The sequence below is a fragment of the Aythya fuligula genome, chromosome 4, assembly GCF_009819795.1.
Source record: "Aythya fuligula isolate bAytFul2 chromosome 4, bAytFul2.pri, whole genome shotgun sequence".
Taxonomy (NCBI): domain Eukaryota; kingdom Metazoa; phylum Chordata; class Aves; order Anseriformes; family Anatidae; genus Aythya; species Aythya fuligula.
In genome coordinates, this window is record NC_045562.1 from 863,103 (window position 1) to 888,708 (window position 25,606).

At 39.2% G+C, this 25,606-nt stretch overlaps 1 protein-coding gene across 1 annotated transcript; it reads right to left on the reverse strand.

The window, feature by feature from the left end:
- Nucleotides 1–23,295, reverse strand: METTL14 (methyltransferase like 14). The gene is made up of 11 exons (XM_032187014.1): nucleotides 23,185–23,295; nucleotides 22,877–22,965; nucleotides 22,069–22,156; nucleotides 15,287–15,367; nucleotides 14,869–14,956; nucleotides 12,514–12,604; nucleotides 10,915–11,056; nucleotides 8,400–8,492; nucleotides 6,897–7,013; nucleotides 4,059–4,269; nucleotides 1–887 (listed from the first exon to the last, which is right to left on the reverse strand). The coding sequence occupies exons 1-11, from the start codon at nucleotides 23,248–23,250 to the stop codon at nucleotides 574–576; spliced, it is 1,380 nt and encodes a 459-aa protein (XP_032042905.1). The 5' UTR covers nucleotides 23,251–23,295; the 3' UTR covers nucleotides 1–573.
- Between the last annotated feature and the right edge of the window lie 2,311 nt (nucleotides 23,296–25,606).

A 25,606-nucleotide genomic window follows, 5' to 3' on the forward strand; every position in this document is an offset into this window, starting at 1 on the left:
TAAGAAAAAATAGAATTCTATTTATTCAGTTTGCTCCTTGGTTTAAAAGAAGTTAAAACAGTATAGACACAGTACTTTTTCTTCCATGAATAAGAGAATAAGTCTGCTATTGCCATGCAATTCAGAACTGCATTTTATGCCCATTCCATCCTATTAATGCACATCAGCCCCAACCTGGACCTACAAGGAAGGAAAAGGAATCCATGTTTTGGAGAAAGTGACAGTTAAAAAAAAACAAACAACACAGCTTGCAAGTTTCATAAGGGAACAGCAAGTATCTTCACTTCAGTGCTGTGCATGGCTTGAAGAGATGGTGCTCCCTGCTTTGACAACAGAAGCCATTGGGAGGCTGAGCTTAGTGCCATCAGGTGCAGGATCCTGCCTGCAAAGTGAGGTGATGTGCCAGGCCAGTCACTAAAAGGCAGAGTATTCGGAACTGCTTGCACCAAAAACAATTTAAAAAGTCATCTAGCTTGAGTCCTCAAAATAATTCACTTTAGCAAAAACAAGACTAAGAAAAAGGTTTGGAGATGAGGCAAGGGACTGCGGGAAGAAGTGATTTCCTAGCAGGCGTCAGCGTGTGGGGAAGCCTCCCCTGTGGGTACCTCCACGACCCCCTCTGAAGCCTCCCCTCTCACCCCGGAAGTTAGTTCTGTTCCTCTCTCTGCCCCTCTCTCCTCGGCCTGCTGAGGTGCCGCCTCTCCCTCCTCCCCTTGGAGCGCCACCACCCCGGTCGGACTTGGACTTGGGTGGTGGTGACTTGGGCCGAAGTCTCTCGATCTCTTCAGTGCAGCCGGTCAGGTGGGAATTTGGAGTAGTGAAGTATGAAGAATATGTTTCTGCGTTGAAATTGCTGTTTGTGAGGGTGGGTCCGACAGTCAGCCAGCCTAAGGAATAGAAGCAGAGTCAACCAAAGCACTAACTTCGTGCTTCAAGGCCACCACAAGTGATGGGGACAGACTGTTATCTACATGTCATCTGTACCGGACAGGATGAAGAGGTCACCTCTTGAAAAACCACAGTTGTTGAAAAGTTAAGATTTTACTTTGACATTTGTACAGGCTTTTTGGATTGGGTTTGTTGCTTTTTTTTTTTTCCCCTCTGGTTCCCATATCAATATGTAACATTCAGGCTGTGGTTTTACAATACCACTTTCCCGGTTCTTTTCACTTGTTCTTACATTACATTTTCCAGCCCCTCTGGGACTGCACTGTAAACCAGACCAGTAAATTCATCTAGTTTAGATAATCTCTTCTTCTTCTTTCCCCCCTTTGTAAAAGGTGCTTAACTTTGTCTCCAAGAACCAACTGTGACATTGCAGCCAGGAGCACAGCATTCAGTAAGCACACATTTGAAAACACAGCAAAATATCAATGCTGCTGAATCCCATGAGATGAAAACAGAGTATAAAGAGTTAAGCCAACCTGTTTATGTACAAACATAACGTTCAGTGAGCACTTCAGCTTCACCAAGTGAATCAAGGAGGAAGGAACATACTTGATTTAAATGCCTATCTCCTCAGAATATAAACTAAAATTGGGTTTGGACCTAAAATAAGGCTTGACCACTTGAAAATGTCACCGGAAATTTAAGTTTCATTTGCATCATTTTAATGAAGAAGAATGTGGCTCAGCAGTCTCACAACATGCTAATATGGAAAACAAGAATAAAAGAAAAAAGGTCTATTTGCTTAGGTTTTCATACTTCACAGATCACTATGGAGATTCACAAATTCAAAATTGAGTAGTCCTATACTCAAAGCGTTAATCAATAAAAAAACACCATGCTCTGCCAACTTCCCAAAGAATAAAGGGATTTAAAGTACACAACCTAATAGCAGGATAACCACTAAATTTAAAAATACAAATGTTGAACCAGACAGACAGGACATTGTGACACTAACTTATGAGAATTCACCTACAACAGCATTGAAGTAATGTCTAAACAATGTATTTCTACCAAACAAAAACAAAACAAAAAAACGCACAAACCACATTGAGACATCACCATGAAAATTCAAAGCAAAGGCAAGCCAAAGAATAGGAAAGGCTAATAACCACTACTCTCACTGATCTACAGTCGTGCGAGCAAAACCAAAACAGTACTGTGATATGTACTTAAGCAATATTGCCTACAGTTCCTCTACTGATATAACACTTTTTCCAATCACAGTAAAAGAAAAAGCAGTATTTTTTCTATCATAGGTATTAACATTCACGTTTTGTAAAACAGACCATGGCTGGACTCGTATCCATTTCCCTTCTGCTATCCAAACCATTCATCTCTACTTGGTAGAAAACAGTGTTATACAGAACTGCTAGAAGAATCTCAATCAAGTGAAACCACAGCATTTTTACCTCTCCATCCTCCAATCTCCTTTATTTTTGAAATGGGCATGCTGTTACTATTCATTGTTCAGAGACCAACGCTCACAGCACCTGTCAGCGTGTAAAGCACAACTACACTACCATGACATCAGGTACAAAGTCACCTCAAGCACCCACAGAATCACAGAATATCCAGAGCTGGAAGGGACCCTCAGGGATCATCAAGTCCAACTCCTGGCTTCACACAGTACCACCCAAAAATCAATGCCTGTGTCTGAATTCCAGCAGCCTTGGTGCCGTGTGCACTGTCCCGGGGACCCTATTCCAGTACCACTGATAACTGAAAGAACCGGGTCCATTGTGTTGTACTTCACGTTGGACTAGTGGCACTGACAACTGATATAAAAGCCAAAAACTGTGTCCAGATATATCTTATTATTGTAGCCTGTACTCTCCTGCAGCAAAATTACTTCATCATACATGACAAATTGGAAAGCCTGACCACCTAAACAAATAAAATGCAGTACAATTCAATCCAATCCATGTATTTCCACGTTATCTGTCATACTAAATGAAGGACCCAGTGTAAGACACTAGCTCTTGAGATACCGACAACAGGTCTAGCACCAAGCTCAGAGGGATTTAAAAATCAGTTTAGAAAAAGAAATCACACTCCTGAGGTGTAAATACATGCCATGTGGGGAAAAAGAAATCTCAGATGAATTTTGTTATACTCACTGATGAATTAAACACATGAACAGGTGAAAAAACATTGGTTAAAAAATAAGCTATTTCTGAAAAAATTATAGTTGTCACAGTTTCCAAACAACACAGATTCATGACTGACAGATCTTCACATAAATTAAACACAGACCTCCTTGAAATCTATTCTCTGACCTATGACATACCTCTGGAAACCTCTGTAGGACACTGGTATGATTTTTACAAGCAGAGAGTTCTGTTGCTGTGTCTTGCACATGATAAAGACATCTCAATTTTTACAGCTGCTGTGATATTTACTTCACTATTAAGTCCAAAAAATTGAAGTTTAGTAGGAACGACATATACAGAATCTGACTTTGAAAGACAAAAAACCCACATTTCAGTATTCCAGTAGAATACTGCACAATTTCAGCATTTACCTTCAATTAGGATATGGAGAGCACAAAAGCCTGAAGATCGTTTTTATTGTTTGAGTAAGTATTTAGTTCTAAAAACGAGTATTTATAAAACAAAACAGAAAATAGTGGTACCCGAATCTGTGACTTGGACTTGTTCCTAAACATAATAGTAAGAGCAGAAATTATAACCGTAATATCACTTGGTACAATTCCATACAATGCTACTGCCACTAATGGAAAAGTCCCTTTGATACTGTCACAGTGACACCTCAGTCCTTCTCTGTTGAAGAACATCAGGCTGGTTAGTTGTCTGGGAACAGAAGGGTAGGGAAACCTGGGAATTTCTCCATCTAGCAGGCTTCTCACTTCCTAATGATTGTACCTACAGAAAAGTCACCAGGATGGACAAACACTTTAGCTCATGCCACAACTTGTTCAAAAGGTTTACTGAAATCTACACTGCACTGTCTGAAGTTGCAGCTAGTGCAGAAGGACTAAATATTACTGTCTCAGCTTCCACCAGAACCTATCAAGTGGTCTTAGATAACAGAAGAGGGCTACTGAAGTAAACTAAAATTTAACTAGTTGACAAAATAAACATCACAGGTACCTGGTCGAATTGTACTGTCCCTTCCAAAAAGATGAAGACGTCGTCGTCCGAGGCAGAAATGCTCAATAATGTGGAAAATCTCTACAGGCTTTTCTATGTTGCCAATTTCAGGCTCTTCTGTGATGATCAGGTCAATGTCTACATTAGCATGGATGAAGTCACCATCTGTGCTGCGACGCACGGTTCCTTTAATGCCCATGAGGCAGTGCTCCTACACACAGACAACACAGAAGAGCACCCGTCACATGCTGCCACAGCACAGGCACCCATGGGTTAAGGGAAGTAAATTCTAGGCAGAGTACATCTCACTGCCATACAGAAAGAGTCCGAAGCATGAACTAGAAAAACAGAATGAGCAGAAGCTACTAAAAAGGCTGTTTGAAAACAAAGCTGAGAGAGCACCAGTTACCTGGCTTGGTGAAATACATGCTATGAAGTGCTAGAACTCAGAGGATGATGTAAGATATTTGAACTTCTTCAATTACAGCAAAGTTAGAACCGCTTTAAGCTGGAAAAGCTGAGAAATCACCATAAGAAAAGAAAGCGCAAGGTAAAGGTAAGAGCAAGAGAACAGTTTATTGTATCAGCATTCTGATCCTACCTTTTTTTCATACAAACAATTCCCAAAGTTCTCAGTCACAAAACTGTGAAAGCCAGATCTATTTTTTTTAATATCATATCTGTTATGAAAATAGCTTTTATCCTTAGATTCCTTTCCAAAAGATATCGCTGCATCAAAAAGTAAAACCACTATGAAGCTATAAGTACAATCTCAGTCAATTCTGTGAACATTAAAAATGTACTTTAAGTGTAACAAGCATTGCTTTCCTTTCCTCTAGAACATTATAGATCTCTGGAACTCACTAGTACGTAGTACTAGTACTATTCCTATGAATAGGAAATCACCCTAACAGGATGAAATGCAGGCTCTACATATTAATATCAGAGTTCTGTTTCTGGGAATACTAAACCTCAAATGAGCTATTTTCCCTGATACCATAAAACTCTGATTTACTAACCGTCACCAGATAGCTCTAAAGAAGATGTAGACAAAAGTATGTAATCATTTACAGACTTTTGGCAAGGGTTTTAAGAGTTAGTGAATAAATACGAAAGGCAGAATAGGTGACCTATCAAATGTATGCAGTTGATCAACTGCATGGAAGCTATATGGTTTTTGGACATTATATTTATCTAAATAAAAAGCTAGAACACTGCTAAATAAATTACCCATCAAGCAAAACTTCATGATTCTAGTCTTTAGAAGAACTATCCAAAACACCTTATTTTCATAATAAATGGAACATCACTCATTAGCACTGCAGATTCTACAACAGGTAGCACAGCACAAAGCCTACATCTGGAGAGATGCCTGAACTAAACACAGATGGACAGTATTTGCTACTGTAATCACTGGTAAATACATTTTGCACAACAGAGCTATTTAGTCAAAATAATCTAGCTGAATTTTCCATGTTTAGTACATAAGTAGTGACCTCAGCCCAACCGTTGTTCAATAAACAGAGAAATTCCCTAATACAAGAAATTATTCTCCTCCACTAAGACATGGAAGTGCCCCCCAAATCCGTCTCTCCCTCATGAGCAAGCTGCACATATTTGCAATATTGTATACAATAAACATACAGTATTTATACTTACAAATATTTATAGCTAATACAACACACTTTCAAACAAATTTCAGATTAATGTAAATGCAAGTCAAAGAAAGATTTTAAAGGGAAGTTTATACTTCTTAAAGCTTGCAAATCTGAGACAGGGCAGAGGATGCTTGACACTAATGAATGATTAATGAATGTAGAATGAGTCCAGAGGTTAAAGACACTTTAAACTATCAGCCAACTTTCTGCATTCAGTAAAACTGCCACAGTTATATTACAGCATACACAAAATAATTCATTAATCCTATTAACTTTTTTCTAAGGTCTTGAATAATATACATTTGAGTCTCTTAAATCAGAATATTTTTTTTTTGTCCTCTGCATCTCTTGCAATACACATCATCTACAACACATGCCTATGAAACTCCTTAATTTAAACCAAGCTGACTGATTCTGTCACTTGTGCATGACAGTCATCTTCAGGAAGATGCTGACTAAACTATGGTCCCTGACAGTCTTCCATCTGGTTCAAGTTCAGGGCACATACCTGAATATATGTGTTTAGAACCATTAGCCAATCTTCCAGAGTGATTTTTCATCATTATAGATTGACTACATCAATTTATAATCTACAGTTTTAAAGATTCAGACATCAAATTCAGCCAAGATCTTCTGCCAGCTTTAATTCCAGCCAAAAGATGTTCTTCTCCCCTCTTGTATGGAAAGAAGCTTGTGTGTTATACAAGGTTTTACTAATAGTGCTCATTTACTATTCACCCATGACTGAAATGACCCAGAAGACAAAAACACTACAATGTACAGTAGAATTTTCTATACATTTTTCCATTCTCACTCTCAGGATTTCGTTCCTGTTCCCTCAATCTACAAACTGTCTTCAGCCATCTGCATTTCAATGAGGATCAAAATTATCACATTTAGAATATTCTAACAGAAATCTACAATGCATTATTAAACGTAGTTGAAACTTCTATACTTCATGCTGAGTGAAGTCAAGAAGGGGACAGAAGTTCATCACGCATTCTGTGAATATGTTGTATGTGAATATTTTCACATAATGCACTTTGTGGAAAAGAACTCTTGCCAAGAAGCCTTGGTATCCACTTCCCTGAAAACAGGTCACCAACTGCTGTGGAGCACCAGGTGTTCGATGAGCATGAAGGGACAGAATGGGAACAGAGGAATGTAGCCAAACCTTTACCTTGGTTCTTTGGAAAACAGCCTTAGGGTCTAGTGTCTTCGTCTTTCCAGGATTGTTCTTATTTGTTTTAATCCAACAGATGTCCTCACATCTTCTGTAACCCCATTTGCGTAGACACTACATGTTACGGACACAAAACAGTTCATAGTACACCAAAAACTAAAGTAACCTAAACTGAAAACTAATACGGATACTTGACTTTTCTTAAAAGTTATCTGGAAGAGAAATATGTCACAGATGAATGAACCACTTCACTGGCATGACTGTACTATGCTTTGTCAAGCTGTCAAAACAAAACAAAAAATTTATACACACACAGATTTGTCTACATACCACCTTTTTTTTTTTTTTTTTTTTTTTTAATATCTAACCATAGATATTGACAGCACAGCACAGACTCCCTACTGAACTGGGCACACATATTTTATTTTTTTGTTAACCTCGTGACGCTTAAAAATTTAATCAGAACTAGTCAAAACAACAGCTGCCTTGGCCCTGTCTCCACTAATACCTGCAATCAGGTAGTGTTTTACATCCAAATAAAATTCTATAAAGATTCTTTACTATCGCTTTGTGTCCTTTTTTTCTATATTTAAAAACAAACAAAGAAATCATAAGCCTATTTATAATTAGCATTATAATAATTTATAATTATAAATATAATTATAAATCATTACTATCTTATACCTATTTATAACCAGCATTAGAGACCTAAGCTCCTTCAGATATGGCTGTGGTCAAGAACTGCCCAGCTACTATAAGCAAGTCCATGACCAAAATCATACATATGTGTAAAAGCTACTTTAACCAACCTCAGAATGAAAAATAGGTGATAAAGCCAACAGATTACTAACCACACGCTGTCTTTTAACAAACATTGTATTGTTTTTTAATAAAACACTGCTCAAACTAAGAAAAGAATGTTTCAACATAAGAGCATACTGGAAATTCTTAGTCCACCAGCCCCAACAAGAAGCAGTGCTACCCTGGCATACACGAAGATTACTCTTTAGAGTAATCCAAGATCTTCCAGGGTAATAAAACCTCACAGCTTACTACAGAAGAGAAGATCTGCTTAACAGTGCCACACACACAATTCTGTCCCACTTGATGAAACAGCAGCACATTTCTACTAGAAAGAACATTTCTAAAAGAAAATTTAAGACTTGTTAAAAACCATTGATTTAAATGCATTAAACATGGCAACCTGTTCCTGTGGCAACATGCATGCACCAAAAAACAAGACAGCAGTACAGCTTTCTAGTCATGAAAGAATTGTGCTTCTGCACAGTCACAGCAACTCATCTGGAAAATTTTAGTATCAAAACAGTTAATGCCAGATCCACTTAAATGTATTTAATCCACTTAAAATTACATATCCTCTACCAGAGTAAGAAAATATCTCTGAGCCTTTGCAGCTGAGAATTCTATACAGAGAAAGTCAAAGATAAAAATAAACTTTTAAGCATGTCCCTGATAAATTGAATTAAAACATTGTCTTACCACTCGGCCAAGATCCAGACCCTCTCCTGATCCACACCATAGAAACACAAATGACCTTGGGGCAGCAATTTCTTCAATTTCCAATTTCATGATCTAATAATAAAATGTTTTTGAATTAAATATTTACTTTTTTTTTTTTTATATAATCCCTAATTATATCAGGATAAATAGCTAACAAGTGTTGAAGCATTATCACAGAAACCATCATAAAGCACTTTTAATTAAAGATGTTAGTTCAGATAGCATTATCTTTATGGCCATCTTCTTAAAATAGTTTTCCAGAAAGCACGTTGTGCAAGTTAACTTATCAGTACGTGTATATTTTCAGTGTAGTTGATGATCAGCTTGATCGTTATTTTTAGCATAAATTTTATCTGTACATAAAATTCCATTCTTAAAAGACTAGTACAATCCATGTGACTTTCTTCCTAAACCACTGCTTAATTGCATCATTCTTTGGTAGTAAAAAGATTTAGTAACAGAACAGGGGTACTCTGATTCTTTTGAGCCCTGAAGTCACTTGTATGAAGCTTATGAAAACATGTTTAAAATAAAAAATAGTAAAAAAAATACACACAGCCTTATTCCTATTATCATATAGAAAAGACATTCTCTCCATTTTCACTTTCAGAAAAAGAAAAAGTAAGAATTTATCAGGACAGTGGTTCACCAATAACAAATGAGAAACATGCAGGATGAAATAACTTCAGATGCAAAACAGCTGTTTCTCAGTACAAATTGAAGAGATTCATCTGTAACTTGCCAACACATCAAATCAAGCTTCATAGCTTCATTAAGCACCACTGTTAAGAAAAATAATGCAGTAGAAGGCAGTCTAAGATGATACAACTCATGACTAAGAGGATGACTCCTTACTCAAAAAAAAAAAAAAGAAAAAAAACTTCTAGATTTTCTGTAAGGACAAAATATTTTTTCCGTCAGACAACACTGCCAGGCATCATTTTTTTCCTGACATAACGGGATGGCTAACACAGAAGCTACCTGTTCCTTAATATGTCCTTAACATTCCTTAACACCTAACCTATTATTACAGATATGAATACCTTTGTTTTCAACTTCATTCCTTTAAGGTGGACTGTGTTTTATTTTGTTCACTTGATTGATTAGTTTGACTGATTCACTTGTGAAGTTACATACTCACAGGTTTTGGCTTTAGGAGACAAACTCAATCTAATCTACAAGGAAGCTGTCCCCCACATAACCCTCCCTCCAAACTACATAGAAGACAGATGAGAAAAATCTCCACTACAGCTGCTTCACTCCAATGATTCACTTTTATTGTGACAAATCAGCTGCTAACACAGACACAGTCTGCATACGTCTCAAACAGGGTCTCTGAATGATATGTATTTATTAACTGTATATTCCAACCAACATGCCTGAATCTAAGGATTCCTGACATGGTTACTCGAACAGTTTTTAATCAGCTATTTTGCTCTACTACTAGAAATGCTCTGTTTTCTTGTGGTTTCTTTGTTTATAAATGGGTAAAATGTATATACATGTATATAGACTAGGACCACTTTACTGGTATTCAACATTAGCATTACAAGATTTTTTGTTCTATGCCCAAGTGAAGGAATACTTAAGCTTGTCAGCATGCTTTGTGTCATCAAATTGCTGTGCTTAATGAGATTCAGTACCCCAAGGCCTCTAGGCCTCACCCTACATTTCTAGAGCTGACTTTATAGAAAAGGTACAGATATAAAACAGTTATGTATCACTAAGTCTTGACTGTTTTCTTCTTTACATCCACATGCGTTACTACTGGAACAATTTTTAAATCTTTTCTGCAACTCAGTTCTCTGAAGTTCAATAAAACAAAAATACCTACACTGATCTTGAGAAAGATCACATCTTACACGCTGAGATTTCTCCTTATTCAAAAAGCCTTTGAGGTGACTAAGTAGTAAAGGAATATGTAAATACAAGACAAAAATCATAATCGATTGATCTATTTTGTCAGGCTTCTCAAGATTACAATTGGATTGTTAAAATTTCATACCTAACCAACACTTCAGAGAAAGAAGGTATGTCAGTGACATATACTCATCTACTCTTTTGATGAAAGATTAATGTGTTAAAAAGCATACTTTAGAAACCTCTTCAAGAATTTAAAGAAACAAGGGATTATTTACAGTGGAGATATTGTGAATTTCAACAGCAAAAATCAAAGAGAAAAGGAAACTCTGAATTTGGGAGTAGACAGAAAATCCACTTAGTACATTTAAGTTTTCCGTCAGGCTCAGGGAAAATAAAATGGTATTTCTAATTCCTTAAACTCCTCGGGGAAAGAAATGTCTTTTAACACAAACACTGTAGGCATACGTATGATATAAAAATTATTTTTTATAAGAATCTAGACTTTTGGTTTCGAAACACATCCCGTTTTTCTTTAAACACATCTCTAAAACATTCTGCTACCAACTTAAGTCCTCAAACTAATCCTTAAGTACATGTATGAAATCCTTTCCATAGCAAGAAAAACACTTACATCATCCCAGGTCCAGCACTTTTCATTGGCAGTAATGCCAGTCTCTCTGTAGTATTCTTCCAGTGGTGGTTCCAAGAGAATCACATCAAATTTGGACTTCAGTTCCCTAATATCAAAAGCTTCCAAGTCTGCTTGTAAGTACCTATTTAAACAAAAGATAATCAATTGCTTGGAGAAGTTACAACAGTGCTTTGAAACTCAGACTCCACACAACACTTCTGCATAGCAAGTTAAGAGCAGAGACTCCCATTTAGTTCACGAAAGCTTAAACACACTAAACACAAGGAAGATGCATAAAGCATTCTTGCTTAACCTAGACTGGATGCTGTTCCATGGACGATATAGGAGAAAACATCAACATTTGAGTTAAACATCAACTCACTAACAGGCTAACAGACTTCTGGTTTGCTTCACTTCAGAAAAGTGGCATATTTTTAGGATTGGCATTTGTTTTATATTATGTTGAAAAGATTCTGAATACTGGAAATGTGGTTACTTTTCACATAATATAAATTTATTTCTCTATCCATGTAGTAAAAGCATAATTCCCTAACAAGTTCGTTTACTTAAATAAGCTCAAACTCACCCTTATGCCTGGCATCTACACTGGCCCACTAGGTACTGTTGTATCACTATCCAAAACAATGATACCCTGTTCCCCCAATACCTTTAGTTTCAAAACGCCTGATTAGCAGACTACCACCACCCTTCCTCCCAAAAATAAATCTGGAAGAGATGATTATTCTGTGAATGTATTCACTGCTATCAGAATGTAGCATTTGATTACAAGTTTTCCCTTTTTTTGTTTTCAGGCTAAGCATGCAAAAATGCATCTAATTTCAAAATACCAAGTTGGGTTACACAGTTTGTGTCTCAATTTAGTGTGTCTCAATTGAAGACAACCCCTTCAAGTTTTTTCATATAATTTATGAAATAATGCTGTTTTTCTGAGTACAGATTAGGATTGCATTTTAAAAGCATAAGGTTCACATTCAGATAGGTTCAAACTCCTGGGAGTAACATGCTGCATGCTTATACTGCATCTAGCTCTCAGCAAAAAACTGAGAGGTAATTTGAAGTTAATAGGACAAATTATTTCCAGCCAACCTAAACTTTTTTGGTCTTAAACTGCAGAGTAACATCTGATTAATAGACACTAAGAATGAATAGACACTAAGCTGAATATTATATAAAAACACTTTTAAAAGAACAACTAAGGTTACACTGAGGCCAATTTTTAGGTTTTCTTGTTAGCATAAACTACACAATACAAAGAGATTAATGATCATACGGTACATTCCTTTCAGTTCCCAAATAAAAACCTGCAGCTCAATCACTTGGCAGCTCAGTCTTAAAAAAATAAAGCTTCACATGCTGTAAATAATCACACGTTGGAAGGAAATTTATATACTGCATTAAACACATAGATTAATGAAAACAAACTGATTTTATTCTTCTGAAGTTTCAATTAATCTGTATGCACAAACAGAAATAGAAAATGTAAATTCTGAGCAGGTGCTAAAGATAGAAATTTACAAAGCAGACAGCTAACTTCAAACCAGTCTGGAGAAGAAAGATATTTTCCACAAGAACACTTACATGGGAGGAGTGTTAGATTTAGATATCAGCTCGTCCTTCAATCTGATGAGCTCTCTAAGTTTTGGATATTCTTCAAACCTATCTGCTAAGCCTAAGAAGAAGAAAACATGAAGTCAACATGTTAATACTTAGCCTTATTTTATTTTTTGTTAAAACAAACCACACCATTCAAAGAAGATTTTTGTTCAGTACTTAAAAGCTTTCTGCCTTTACCCAGTTAGTTATGGTTAATGCAGCTGGATATTAATGAATTCAGTGTCCATGTTCTAATCTTCTCTAAAGCACCACACTGATCAAGAGTTCACAACTCCTTTTATAAGAAGGAATATCTTTCATTTAAACGAATAGTGGAAGAATGATGAAAGAAAGTTATTTTGTTGTTCCCCCATCCATAAATTCATATTAAGATATAATTAACACTAATTTCCACCATTGTTTTAGTTGATCTTTGAGGACTATCTCTACAGAAACAATTGGGTTGTAGCTGATTCCCTTCAGCCCCTTATACAGAGATCTAGTACTTAGCTAAGTTGTGGAGACTTGAACATGGGTATATTTATTTATTGGATTTCAAGACTTAGCTTTATGATTGCTAATTTTCAAACTTTTTACATGTATTGAACTCACAAGGGAGAAGCCTAATTAGGTTTTCTGCAGTAAACGTTTCTAAAAAAAATAAAAATAAATCAGTATACTACAGCTCCCCTCCAAAAAAAGTGGCCAGAAAGAGTATATTTCTGTTATTTTTAACAATAGTATCAGCAGAAGCTGAAAAGGTAACCATCCCAGTCCCCAAGCAGCTTTAGAGTTATTTACAAAGTCTCATGATCATTCACATTTACTACTTCAGTGGAGTGAGAAAAACAAAAACAGACTCCTCTCCTTTAATTCAAACTTCTGAACTCCAAACTCTAGGCATTACAGTGGTAAAAGAATTTGTTAGTATGCATCCCTGCTGTCTCCACAGTTACTTATGTATAAGAAATCACAAATTATTTTCATCTCTTCCCTCAAATCCCTAACATCTTAAGAACTCCACCATGTTGTTCTGATATCCACTACTGTGTTCCTTCCAGTGGAAGTCAAATACTCCTGACCAGTGGAAATGGAAGCTGGTTACCAGCAGCTAGGCAACAGATAAAAAAGAATTTTCAATCAAGATAACTTTAATTGTTTAAAACAAAACAACACAAAACAAAAGCATTCTCTAGGATGCTAAGTGTCTCTCCCTGGTATTATGGGACCACTACCTCCCCTAGAGTTTTTTACGGCATAGCATCCGATTTTGAACTAGCACCCAAGCAGTCTCAGCATTCACGCAGAAGACTTACGCTAACCAATATGCCATTCTTTATGCAGCAGAGAAATTAGAGTAAATAACATGGGCTGGTATCCACTCTTTACATACTCAGTTCCAATAATAATGTACAACTACCTCAAGTGTGTAACTGTGAGGCCCAGGTATTTTTTAAATTAAGATATTTTTTAAATAACTGAGTCAAAACAGTTTTAATACTAAACAACCTGATGTGCTTTACAGAAGCATTCACAAAATAGAGAGAAGAAAAACTAATACCAACTGCGTCAATAGGCAAACAACCCTTTTTTAGGCTGGCACCTATACACAACATTCTTTCCCTGACAATTGTAATCACGATAAAATATGGGCTGAATAAAATGTTGCAGACAGCTGTAAACAGGGAAGTGTCCTGCCTTGTTTTAAAGCACGTAACCACTACGCACCCATTCTGGGAAACAGGACCAAACAGGACCCTTGATTTTGGAACTATTAAATTTGGGCTTAATAAATTAAGAATTCAAGAACAAGCCCTTAAATGATCCGATAAACATGAACTTAAAAAATTACATCCTCTAAATGCAGTAATGTATTGGGACTTCTAATGAGTTGTCAGAAGTTACAAACCTTAGCTGGTAAATATTATCCATATTGCTTACTACGTTGAATACTTCAGTATTATCTGTACTCTACATGCATTCTTGGAGACAATACATCCCAGGAACAGCTGAACTACAAGTCAGTCAGTTACACTTCCAAAGACTTCAAAATCTGCTCATTAAACTCATCTACCTCATCAAGCTTAGTTTTAAAAATATTTTCTTGGTTAAATACTTTCAAATAAAATCCCAAGATAGACTGGTTAATATTCTCCTAAACGATTAAAAAAAATCATTCACATGAATTTATACATTGATATGTATGCACAGAGGGACAAAACAATGAAGTACATACATGCATATCTACATTTTCCAGTAACTGTGAGAAATCAAGAAAGGAAAAAAACCAAAGTGCTAGTGAAGAAAATGAGGTAATATCAATCAGTTAGTATGACATACCAACATCTCTGATGAAGTTCTGGGGTCTGTGTCCTGTATCCACAAAATGCTGGCAGTAATCATTGTGGGGATTTAAGCTCTGAGTACCCTAGAGAACAAAAGGATTTCAGTGAGAACTACAGTGATATAACTAAACACACACACTGCATGCATTAGTCTGATAAAAGAGAAAGTAACTGGTTTTTTTTTCAACATGCCTTTGTAAGCCAAACTATCAGAGACTGTTGCATTCTTTCTCCCAAATCAGACTCCCCATTACTACTGCTCACTGTCACTCTTACATCTTTCAGGAGAACCTGTGAATTTCAGTTTATTACTTCAACCTTTAAGGCTGTGTTTCAAATGTAATAAATTGCTGAAACAGTTTAACACAGCTACACCGTTTCTGACTAGAGTTCTAACTGCGCAAACTGCTCACCTTCAGAAAGGTACTGGAATCTTTGTAAATCTCTTCTTCGTAGGGCAGGTTCTCTTCATCTTGCTGCAGCTCTACTTCATCCTGGGAAACAAAGCAGATTTTAGAGGTGCATATGATCATGCTGTATCTCTCCTTGTTATGATTCTGCTTCTTAATGAATTGAGCGAGCTGTTTACAAACATAAGTCTCTTGTAACAGTGCATCATGAATGGTTCAAGAACAGTTTTGTATCGGGGGTGAAGGAGGAAATAACCTGTAGCCAAAAAGCTCTGCCTCTCACCACTGATGACAGGGTTACTGAAAAGGGGTCAGGTGACTAAAATAAGAAACCATTCATTTCTAGACACCAATAGTGTAGATTGTGCTTTACAAGGTGTAGAACTTCAATTTTTGTCCCAACATTTTTTCACTCATTGAACTAAAGTGAGGTATAGATTTTTTTGAAGTTCTTCATTAGTACAATCTTTTTCACCTTAGCAGCTGAAACCATCTCCCTATACGTGTATAGATCTGTTATAGTCCACACCATGAAGAAACACTACATGGTACAAAATCACGTTTCATTTGGACTTTTTTGAAAAGTAACTTTCAACTTCCTACTTGTCAGTCTCACAATGAGCAGGAAGGAGGAATTTTATCACAATTTCTTCCCTAGTTAATGTCACCAATTGTCCATTCAACAGATTTCTTGAGTTCAGAGATCTGTCATACTGACACACTCTGAACTTCCAATGCAGTATTCAGAGAGAACAGAAACAAAAGAGACTCTTCATGTCACTTTGTTTTTTCTGTTAATTCTGAAAGAGTCCATTATATGTAAATAAAATTGGAGAACCAGTGAATAACATCATCTATCATATTTGAGTAGGATTCACATACTCTTTCATACACTGCTGATTACAACAGAAAACTTAATCAGTTAATATACTGCTTTGTATGAGAAAAGCTGTGTCAAGGCTGAAATACAAAGAAAAGACATTTTAAGATAGACATTTAATTTCTTAAGAAAGACGGATTTCTCTTAGAAAACAACTCCCCCCCACCACCACACGTTAATTCAAAAGATGCATAGAAGAGGCTCTTACTGTCTTTGCATTTACCCTATAGTAAATAAGCTGTTTGTCAAAAAAACAGAACAAGTTGTTCTCCCTGTTTTGATCCCTCCAGCTGTTAAAATTGTGAAACACATGTAAGCTCTGTGTTCTTTCCAACCTGGAGCTTAGAACCAACTTCTGAAACGCCTCACAAAATTAACAGGTCAGAGACTTCCCTCTCTTCCCCATCTCCCCAGTTACTTTGTTAGATAAAAAGAGTAACTTAGGGCAACAGACTTTTTTTTTTTGTCTTCCTTAACCAGACCCCTTCCCCCAAAAAATATTATTATCAGAAATAGCAGTAGTATGTACAAGTAAAATGAAGGAACAGCAGACAAACACCAGCAAGTGCTATTCAGGGGAAAAACAAAAAAAGCAGAAAGCTCATGTTTTACTAAATTCTGCTTGTGTGATCGTAAGATAACACCTGTTTTCCCTCTCCCATTTTCCTCTAAATTTTAGCCTTCTGGTGGTAAGCACTTGTTACATACCTACTTCTGAGTCATGCCAGTCCTCTTTATGCCTTTATAATAAATAAAAACATAATCTTGCAGCTGCAAAGAAAAAGGCATGAACTTTCCAATGGCAAAGCACAATATAAACAGATACAGAATGAAATTAACAACAGTCCAAGATAGGACATTCTTGTACTGGATTTACAAATTTGTTTTATTGTTGCTAAATTGGGGAAACAAAAGCTAACCACAATTTTTAAATGCACAGTGTTTTCAGATGACTAAAGATACATTATGCAATTAGGAAGATTCAACAGAGTAAGATTATTTCGGCATCCCGAACAATGACAAGGAGGCATTCCAAGCTCACAGACCACTGCTTGCAGAAACCAAGTGAAAAAAAGTATCAAATCAGGCTTGCAGACAGCAAATTCGAAGGATGTGTAATATTGTACTTAGCAAAAAGGTAAAACTCTGGGCCTCTTTGCCACAGGACACTGTTGACAGCAGACATTTATACAGGTACAAGCAAAACTGATGAAGTTTACATCTGGGGAAGGGGAGAGATGGAGCATCACAGCTCCCAGAAGCCTGCAGCCACGCTGGGAGGGGCAGCAGATAGCCTAGTCTTAGTACCCACCACTTTCAGTTACAGGCTAGGGAGCTCAAACTAATCCTGGCACAACTGTTACGGTTTGACAAAAACACAAGTTCTGTACAAGTTCTTCAGAACCACAGCTGAACCCTCTGACCTTAAAATCTCCACTATTCATTTTTGATAGCGAAGCATTTGTCCCACATCCCCCGTCTCTGTGGTGTGCAGTGCAGAGCCCAGCTTCCAGGCAGAAGTCAATCTGCCAGCAGGCAGCTGGACAAGCAGACTGCTCCACGACATGCAACTAAGACAGTGAGGAGCTTCACATGCAGCTGGATGCTACTGTGGCAGCCTGAAAGACCTACAAAGGTTTAATAGAAAATAGTCTTTTACTTTGATTTCGTCTCCACTAAACTTTTATTCTTTTTGCATACTCTTTATTTCTCTATCCTACTTTGCTTCTGGTACTTGTAAAGACAGCCTTGTGGATCAGACAGAAGGATCTGTTTTCTTTTAGGCTCTACAATAGATTTCTTCTAGTTTCGTGAAGAATACCCCCTTCTGCCTTCCCTTTCTTCTTTATGAAAAGAATACTGTATTTTACACTGTCAGACAGCTAGCACTGCTAAAAATATACGAGTGTCAAATTGAGGACACGATAAAACTGAGATGCAAAGGACTTGTCTAACACCACAGACTACCAATCAATGAAGATCCCGCCTCATTTAACTGCTCCATCTCCTTCCAGTTCACAACATTCTTGTGACATAAAAAGTTGATTATAAATTTGGGATTTTAACAGATTTCAAAAAGAACTTTTCATGCAGACTAACATTTAATCGGGAGACATTAAATTAAACAAACGTAACACTTCAGATGCAACAATTTACAAAATACTGATATAAGAGCAAAAACTCCTTACATTTGAGTTTTGTTTTTTCCAAATAATCAAAAGAATCAAGAATGGAAATGTCTCAGACCTATGGACAGGACTCAACACAGCCTTGTCTCTGGGTCCGTGGTCGTTTTCTTTTTCTTTTTTTCCCCTCTACTTGTAGGAGCCAAGTTTTTGACTCTTTCAACCATAAAAAGAAATCCTGGCATTTTACCAAGAAAAACATCCCATCTTCTTTTTCACTATATAGCCGTTTATTTTCATATGAGACAAAAGCTTATTAAAAACCACCACTATAACTTAACATTTATTCTACAAACAAAAACCCATTTCTTTGCATCAGAAGTTCCTAACTGGCTGAGATTAACACACTTCAACAAACAAATTTTCTTCAACAAACAAATTTCACAACAAATCCTGCTCTTAGACTTCCTCCCAATAATGAAAAAGCCTACAAAGGACTGACTGACTGCTTCATGCAGAACCCAACAATTCAGCAAGTCAGGGTTGTACAGATGTACCAGTCACTTTCCGTCAAAAATATTTACCTCTAATTTTACTAACAAAATGGACACATTTGTAAAATTTGTCTGGAATGCTGGTAGCTAAGGCTACTATTGCTTCTTCTAACATGCATTAAGTTCAATCCAATCAGGCTTGATAACCTAAGTATTTAGATTTTTAGACCAGTTCATATTACAAGACTAGATTTAAACTTGCTCAAAGTACTAACAAAAAGGTTATATAAACACACAGGATTTTACCATGTTCTTATCTCCTTGCCAAAATGGAATTAACAGTGTCTGCAAAAAGCAGTTGATGGCTCCATTATAGATTTTCAACTTGTGCATTTCATGTTCCATAAATCTATTCATCGGCCAGATTGAAGTTGATCTGAGATAGCATTACTATTTTTCCAATTCCAACAACATAGCAAGAGCTTGACCCCTCCGTAAGTGGTTACAGCCCACCTCAGGGTAAGTTTCTCCATGTTAATGATAAGATTCATATGCTAAACACAACTGAAGTGACTTAGCCACATATATCACACCTACACACAAAAAATTGTTTAACCACATACTTGGTGAAAAATGGATAAGGTATGAAGAAATATGAACTGATCACACGTGACCATGTGCTCGTGAGCACTTCACAAATATTGCGTGCACTCTGAAAATCCTTTCAAGACAGTGATTTAATTGGTTTGCTAAACAAGATCTACAGACTACCACTTAGCACATTAAAAAAGAAATGTCTTTCTACTTACAGATAGACCTCAACACTTAGCCATCAAAAATGTCCTGTCATATATCTACTTCTGGTTTTAATAAGACAGTACTATTGAAAGCTTAATAAAACTGAAGACAAATGTAACCTCACTTTAAAAAAATAAATGTATCTATTTTTAGGTGTCCAGGGGAACAGCAGACATTATATCTCGTAAATAAACTGAGCTTGATTCTACATAATCACAGAAGCAAGATTATGAGGACAAGAAAAAAAAAAGGAGAGGGAAGACACTTGCTGCAATAAGATACAAAGCAAATTAGAAAGACAGCTGTATCATAATTGTTCTTTTGTTTAACCTCTTTCCTCTACTATGTTAGCCAAAGTACTACATTAGATATGAAACAAGACAGCTATCAAACAGCACTTGGAAGATTATTTGAAAAATGAAGGGCATGAGAGTTTGACAACCACTCATTTTTCAGTGACCATGGAGGCTTTTTTTTCCACCCCAACTGAACTTTCCCTGGTTATTTTTGACACCTAAAGTATACCCTGAACCAAGCCTCATACTAGCCCTCCCTTAAGATCCCTTCATTCGTCCTTTCATACAACACAGCATTATTTTGCACTTGGCAGGGAGGCTGGAAGACACCCTCAGCTTCCCCATACCTCATCTAATGACCCGTGCAGGCTTTTCTTCTGACACAAATTTTGCTCAAGATTTTTTTGTGTAGCCATGCACATTTTACCACTCCTTCCCACACAAGCCAACCAGCAGCGGCACTCTGTCATTCCCTGTGGGCACTACCACCTGAACCCACCTTCTCCAAGGAGCAGTGCTAAATGAACTTCCAAACACCAGGTTCTGGTGAGCATCCAATGCAACGTACCTAAAGTACATCTGGAGAGAACCATGCTGGCTAAGGTCTTTGCAGTGGAAAATACCAAGGAAGATGTTACTGAAGGACGTATCACAGAAGTCATACAATGGATTCGGTTGGAAGGGACCTTGAAGATCATCTAGTCTAATGCTATGCCATGGACAGGGACACCTGCTAGACCAGGTTGCTCACAGCCTCACCCAACCTGACTTTGAACACTTCCAAGGATAGGGCATTGCCAGCTTCTCTGTGGAACCTGTTCCAGTGCCTCACTATCTTCATCACGAAAAAAATTCTTCCTCACAACTAACCTACGTCTACCCTCTTTCAGTTTAGAACTGCTGCCCCTTGTCCCATCACCACATACTCTGCTAGAAAGTTTTTCTCCCACCCTCTTAAAAGCCACTTTTATATATTGAAAGGCTGCTATAAGGTCTCCCCAGAGGCCTTGTCCATGCTGAACGACTCCCATTCTCTCAACCCTTCTTAAGAGAGGTGCTCCAACCCTCTGATCACTTTTGTGGCATTCCTCCGGTCCCACTTTAGCACATCCATGTTCTTCTTGTACTGTGGATGCATCTTGAACCGGATGCATTGTTCCAGGTAGGGTTTTACAAGAACAGCGCAGAGGATAGGAATTGTCTCCCTCACCCTGCTGGCCATGCTGCTTTTTGTGTAGCCCCTGGTATGGTTGGCTTTTGGGGCTGCAAGCGCACAGTGCTGGCTCATATCTAACTTTTCATCCACCAGTAACCCAAGTCCTTCTCTGCAGGGCTGCTCTCAACCTCTACACTGACATCGGGAATTGCCCTAGCCCGGGTGCAGGACCTTACACTTGGCCACGGTGAACTTCGGGAAGTCCACGAGGTCCCTCTGGATGGCATCCCTTCCCTCTCACGTATCAACTGCGCCACTCAGCTTGCTGTGACCCACAAACCTGCTGAAGGCACACTCAATCCTACCATCTACATCACTGATAAAAGTATTCAGTAGCGCTGGCCCCAGCACAGACCCTTGGGGGGCACCAATCTAATTAGTGGCTTCCCGTTGGACATTGAGCTGCTGACTATAATTCTCCAGACACGGCCATGCAGACCATCATATACTCTTTAGCAGCCCATCTATCAAACCCACATCACCCCAATTTAGTTGCAACAATACTGTGGAAAACTGTATCAAAAGCTTTACAGAAATGCAGGTAGATGACATCAGTACCTCTTCCCTCGTCCATTGATGCAGTCACTCCACTGCAAAAGGCTGCTAGATTGGTCACCTCCCTGTCTTCCACATGTTTTGTTGTAACGTCCAGGAGGATCTGTTCCATGATCTCACCAGGCACGGAGGTGATGCTGACTGCTCAGTAGTTCCCAAGTTCTCCTTATAACCCTTCTTAAAAATTGGTGTAATATTCCCTTTTCTCCAGTTGCTGGGGTCTTCACCCTACCACCACGACTTTTCTAATATGATGGAGAATGGCTTAGCAACTACTTCAGCCCTCATGAGTATTTAAAGAACCTATACACATCCCATTTATTTGTATTTATACGTGTACACATACACACACTTTCTTGCACCTCTCAGGGAAGCACGAGCACCAGAGAAAAAAAAGTCACTTTTTCCTTTTTGTCTTACCTTATACTCTTCAATCTCTTCTTCATCAGCTTCTCCCTCATCTGGATATTTGCGTTTTGCGTTTGGAGCAGAGGTATCATAAGAAGCCCTAAAAACATGCATAAAAATCCTCACATAAAACAGCTTCTGACACTACAGAGAGAACATTTCTGATATCGCTGAAGATCTGTCTTAGCTGCCTGCTTCCATTAGTTTGAAGTGCTTCTGAAACTTCACATAGGGGAAGTTGTTCCCCTCTCAGAATACTTGACACGAGTACAACTTCCTAATGATAGGACTCCTGACAACAGCTACCTTGTCTCCTTGTTCTCCTGTTCTAACAGGTACAGCTTATGCTGAGGCAGTACCTATCGCAAATTGGGCCTGCTCACACCCAAAGTCTGCATTACTTACATGTGAGAATCAATAAGCACCAGCTACTCCATCCTGGTTTTTAACTGAACCCGTCTCTCAAACCGTAAGAACTTTTAAACTAAACTGCACTGTAACTGCTCTTAGTGAGAGCTGTGGGACAGCACAGGCAGCATAGCCTAAAATAACACCTCAGTTCAGCTTCACAGTAACTTTCTAACACAAGAAGAGTCTTGATTTGTGAACTGATGTTAGAGGTTTTGACCAAACTGTACACATCTCATTAAGAGTTCGGATGCGAGTGACTAACGCACTGCCTTTCACCCCGACTTCCATGTTTATCCGTAAGTGGCATGCCCTCACTTTGGTGCCTGCAGAGCGATCCCCCCTACCCGTTTGCCAGCATTACAAAGCACAGCGGGCTGCCTGCTGCCGGCGGGGGCAGGCCGATACTGACCGGCACGTCTCTCTGGTCTCGGCGATCTCCCGCTGGTCATCCTTACTGTTCAGCACGGCGCCGATGCTGTCCGCGCTTTCGGCTCCCAGCTGGAGGAGAGGTGGCACAAGCTGACGCCCGGGTCACCGCCCCGAGTCCCTGCCGGACACCGCCGCCCCGGACACGGCTCCCAACGGCCGCCGCCGACCGTTTACGGCAGGGCCGCACCTGGCGCTGCGCGCGCCCGCTGCGCGTGGGGAGGGTGCGGGGCCCTCGCGCGTGGCGCGGCAGGGGAGGGGCGGGGCGGGGCGGGCAGTGCCCGTCGGTACCTGCTGGGCCAGGAGCTGCCGGCGCAGCTTCTGCCGCTCGCGGATCTCCTGCAGGCGGCTGTTCATCCCCGCCGGGCCGCGCCGCGCCGCGCCGTGCCGTGCCGTGCCGCCGGGATCCCGACCGCGCGTCACTTCCGCCCCCTCTGCCAATGGCGGAGCGCCGTGGCGGAGGAGCGGCCGCGGCCATGTTGGTTGAGGGCAGCGGGGCCTGGAAGCAGAGAGTCAGAGTAAGGCGGGCTGGAGAAGCCGCCTCCTGCCACCAGCGCCACCCGCTGAGCCCTGTCCCCAAGCACCACGTCCAGCCTCTCCTTGAACACCCCCAGGGGCGGTGACTCCACCACCTCCCTGGGCAATCTGCCCCAAGGCCTGGCTGCTCCTTCTGAGCAGAAGTGGCTCCTCGTTGACAGCCAGACCCTCCCCTGGCACAACTCGAGGCCGTTCCCTCTGGTCCTATCACAGCTACCTGTGAGCAGAGGCCGACCCCAGCTCCCCACCCCTTCCTTTCAGGCAGTTGCAGAGTATGAGGTCTCCCCTGAGCCTCCTCTCCTCCAGCCCGAACACCCCCAGCTCCCTCAGCTGCTCCTCACAGGCGTTGTGCTCCAGGCCCCTCACCAGCTTCGTAGCCCTGCTCTGGACCCGCCCCAGGGCCTCGATGATATGGACCATTTTTACCTGGAATTGTTGGACCAAAAGATGTGGGCACCGTGGCTGCACAGTGACCTTCAGCTCTCTGTTACACAGCGCGTGGTGTTCCTCTCCAGGTACCTTGGTGCCAGGAGCCATCCCAGTTCCACGATACAAGCCAGTCACTCTCCTTCCTGGATAGCATCCACACCAATGACATTATGCAGATCGCACGTGAAACAGAGAAAGATACAGGAGGAAGAGGAAATTAGAACACTGCAGACTAATGCAGAAGCAACACTTCCAACATCCACGTTTCCCAGTGATTGTGTATCATAGGAAAATGATGGAGATTTTAACTGTTAAAAAAATCCTAAGAGGTGATTTATTATCTCCTTAGAGAATATGTTACTAGCTACACTCTCCTATCTATGGAAATGTTATGGAAAAGGAAATGCCATCCCATACTATTGCACGCTTATTTGATACAGTTGGCTGTAATGAATACAGTGGAAGTGCCTGCACAGTAACAAAATCACTTCCTCCTGGATGTGATATGATGAAGGTAGTGTGAGCTTGCATTCCATTTTTAGAACTGGTTGCTAAGGCAAGCTAATCTTTACAAATACTAATGGCTATAGAAAATGTTGTGCTGTATACATACACTGCTTCCAAATTAAAAGCCTGTATTTTTGCAGGATGTTCCTTGCCTTTATTTTCTGTGCACACCACACTTTTGGGCCTCTGAGCTTAGTCTGCAATCTGTGGTCTTTTTTTCTTTTTTTTCTTTCTTTTTTTTTTTTTTTTTCCTTTTAAAATAATGATCAGGCCAAATTTTGCTCATCTGAAGTGAAGAAGAGCTACACACATGCATATACCATGCCATACTCCAATCTACAGGTATGAGCTTGATTACTGATACTGGTGTTTTTTCACTACATCATGATTTTCTATGGCCTTGAACCTTACCATGGAATCATCAAAAAGAACTAATCAAATTGTCTAACTTATCCTCATCCTGATGCCATCCCTAACATTGTGTCAAACCTACAAACATGCAGTGCTAGAGATGCATCAACATACCTGGGCAATCCATGCCAGACTTCATGGTACTTACAGTTAGATTTTTTTTTGCCTAGTCTGCAGTCTGAATATTTGTTGCTGGAATTTATAACTGCTACTTTTTATACAGACTACAAGAGAAATATACTTCATACTGCTCACCACGAGCATTCAGAATTTGTTTCTCTTCTCCAACAGTCTATGCTGTCTGGGAAGACTGCTGCTGTATTTCTTGTCACTCTACTGTTTTGTGGACAGAGAATTCTGATCTCTTTCCCTCCTGCAGTCTCATCTGATCGAGTCAACTCTTTCTCAAATGGCTATTTACAAAATGAGGCATTCAGCTGCAATGCTGTAGGAAATACAGACCTGGTGTAGTATGCACTGTAGGCTCCAGACCTGTTCAGGAATATCAGTGCAGGTTTCCTCATTTTTTCAACAAATGATTTTGTTAAAGTTCATTCAGCTCTGATCCATTACCCAGATTTGCTCCTTCAGATTTAAGAAACCAACTGGTTTCTCATCCTCTTTTTGTTTAACTGGTTATTCCTGATTATCTTACCCTTCACTTCTCTCTACTGAACTGTATCCTATGTTTTTAATTATTTCTATTGTTGATACAATTCTAATCCTGTCTTCCATCACACTGGCATCTACTTCCAGCTTCTAGCAGACTTTCTATGCTACTTTGTTTAACCATTTATAGCACAATAAATTATTTATAGAACACTACCAA

Bases quoted from the DNA above. Each gene is read 5' to 3' on its own strand.
- METTL14 (XM_032187014.1), bottom strand. From the start codon at position 23,250: ATGAACAGCCGCCTGCAGGAGATCCGCGAGCGGCAGAAGCTGCGCCGG. The intron at 14,957-15,286 runs GTGAGCAGTTTG...TTTGTTCTCTAG, and splicing joins ATTCCAGTACCTTTCTGAAG to GGTACTCAGAGCTTAAATCC. The intron at 888-4,058 runs GTACCTGTGATG...TCTATTCCTTAG, and splicing joins GGACAGTACAATTCGACCAG to GCTGGCTGACTGTCGGACCC.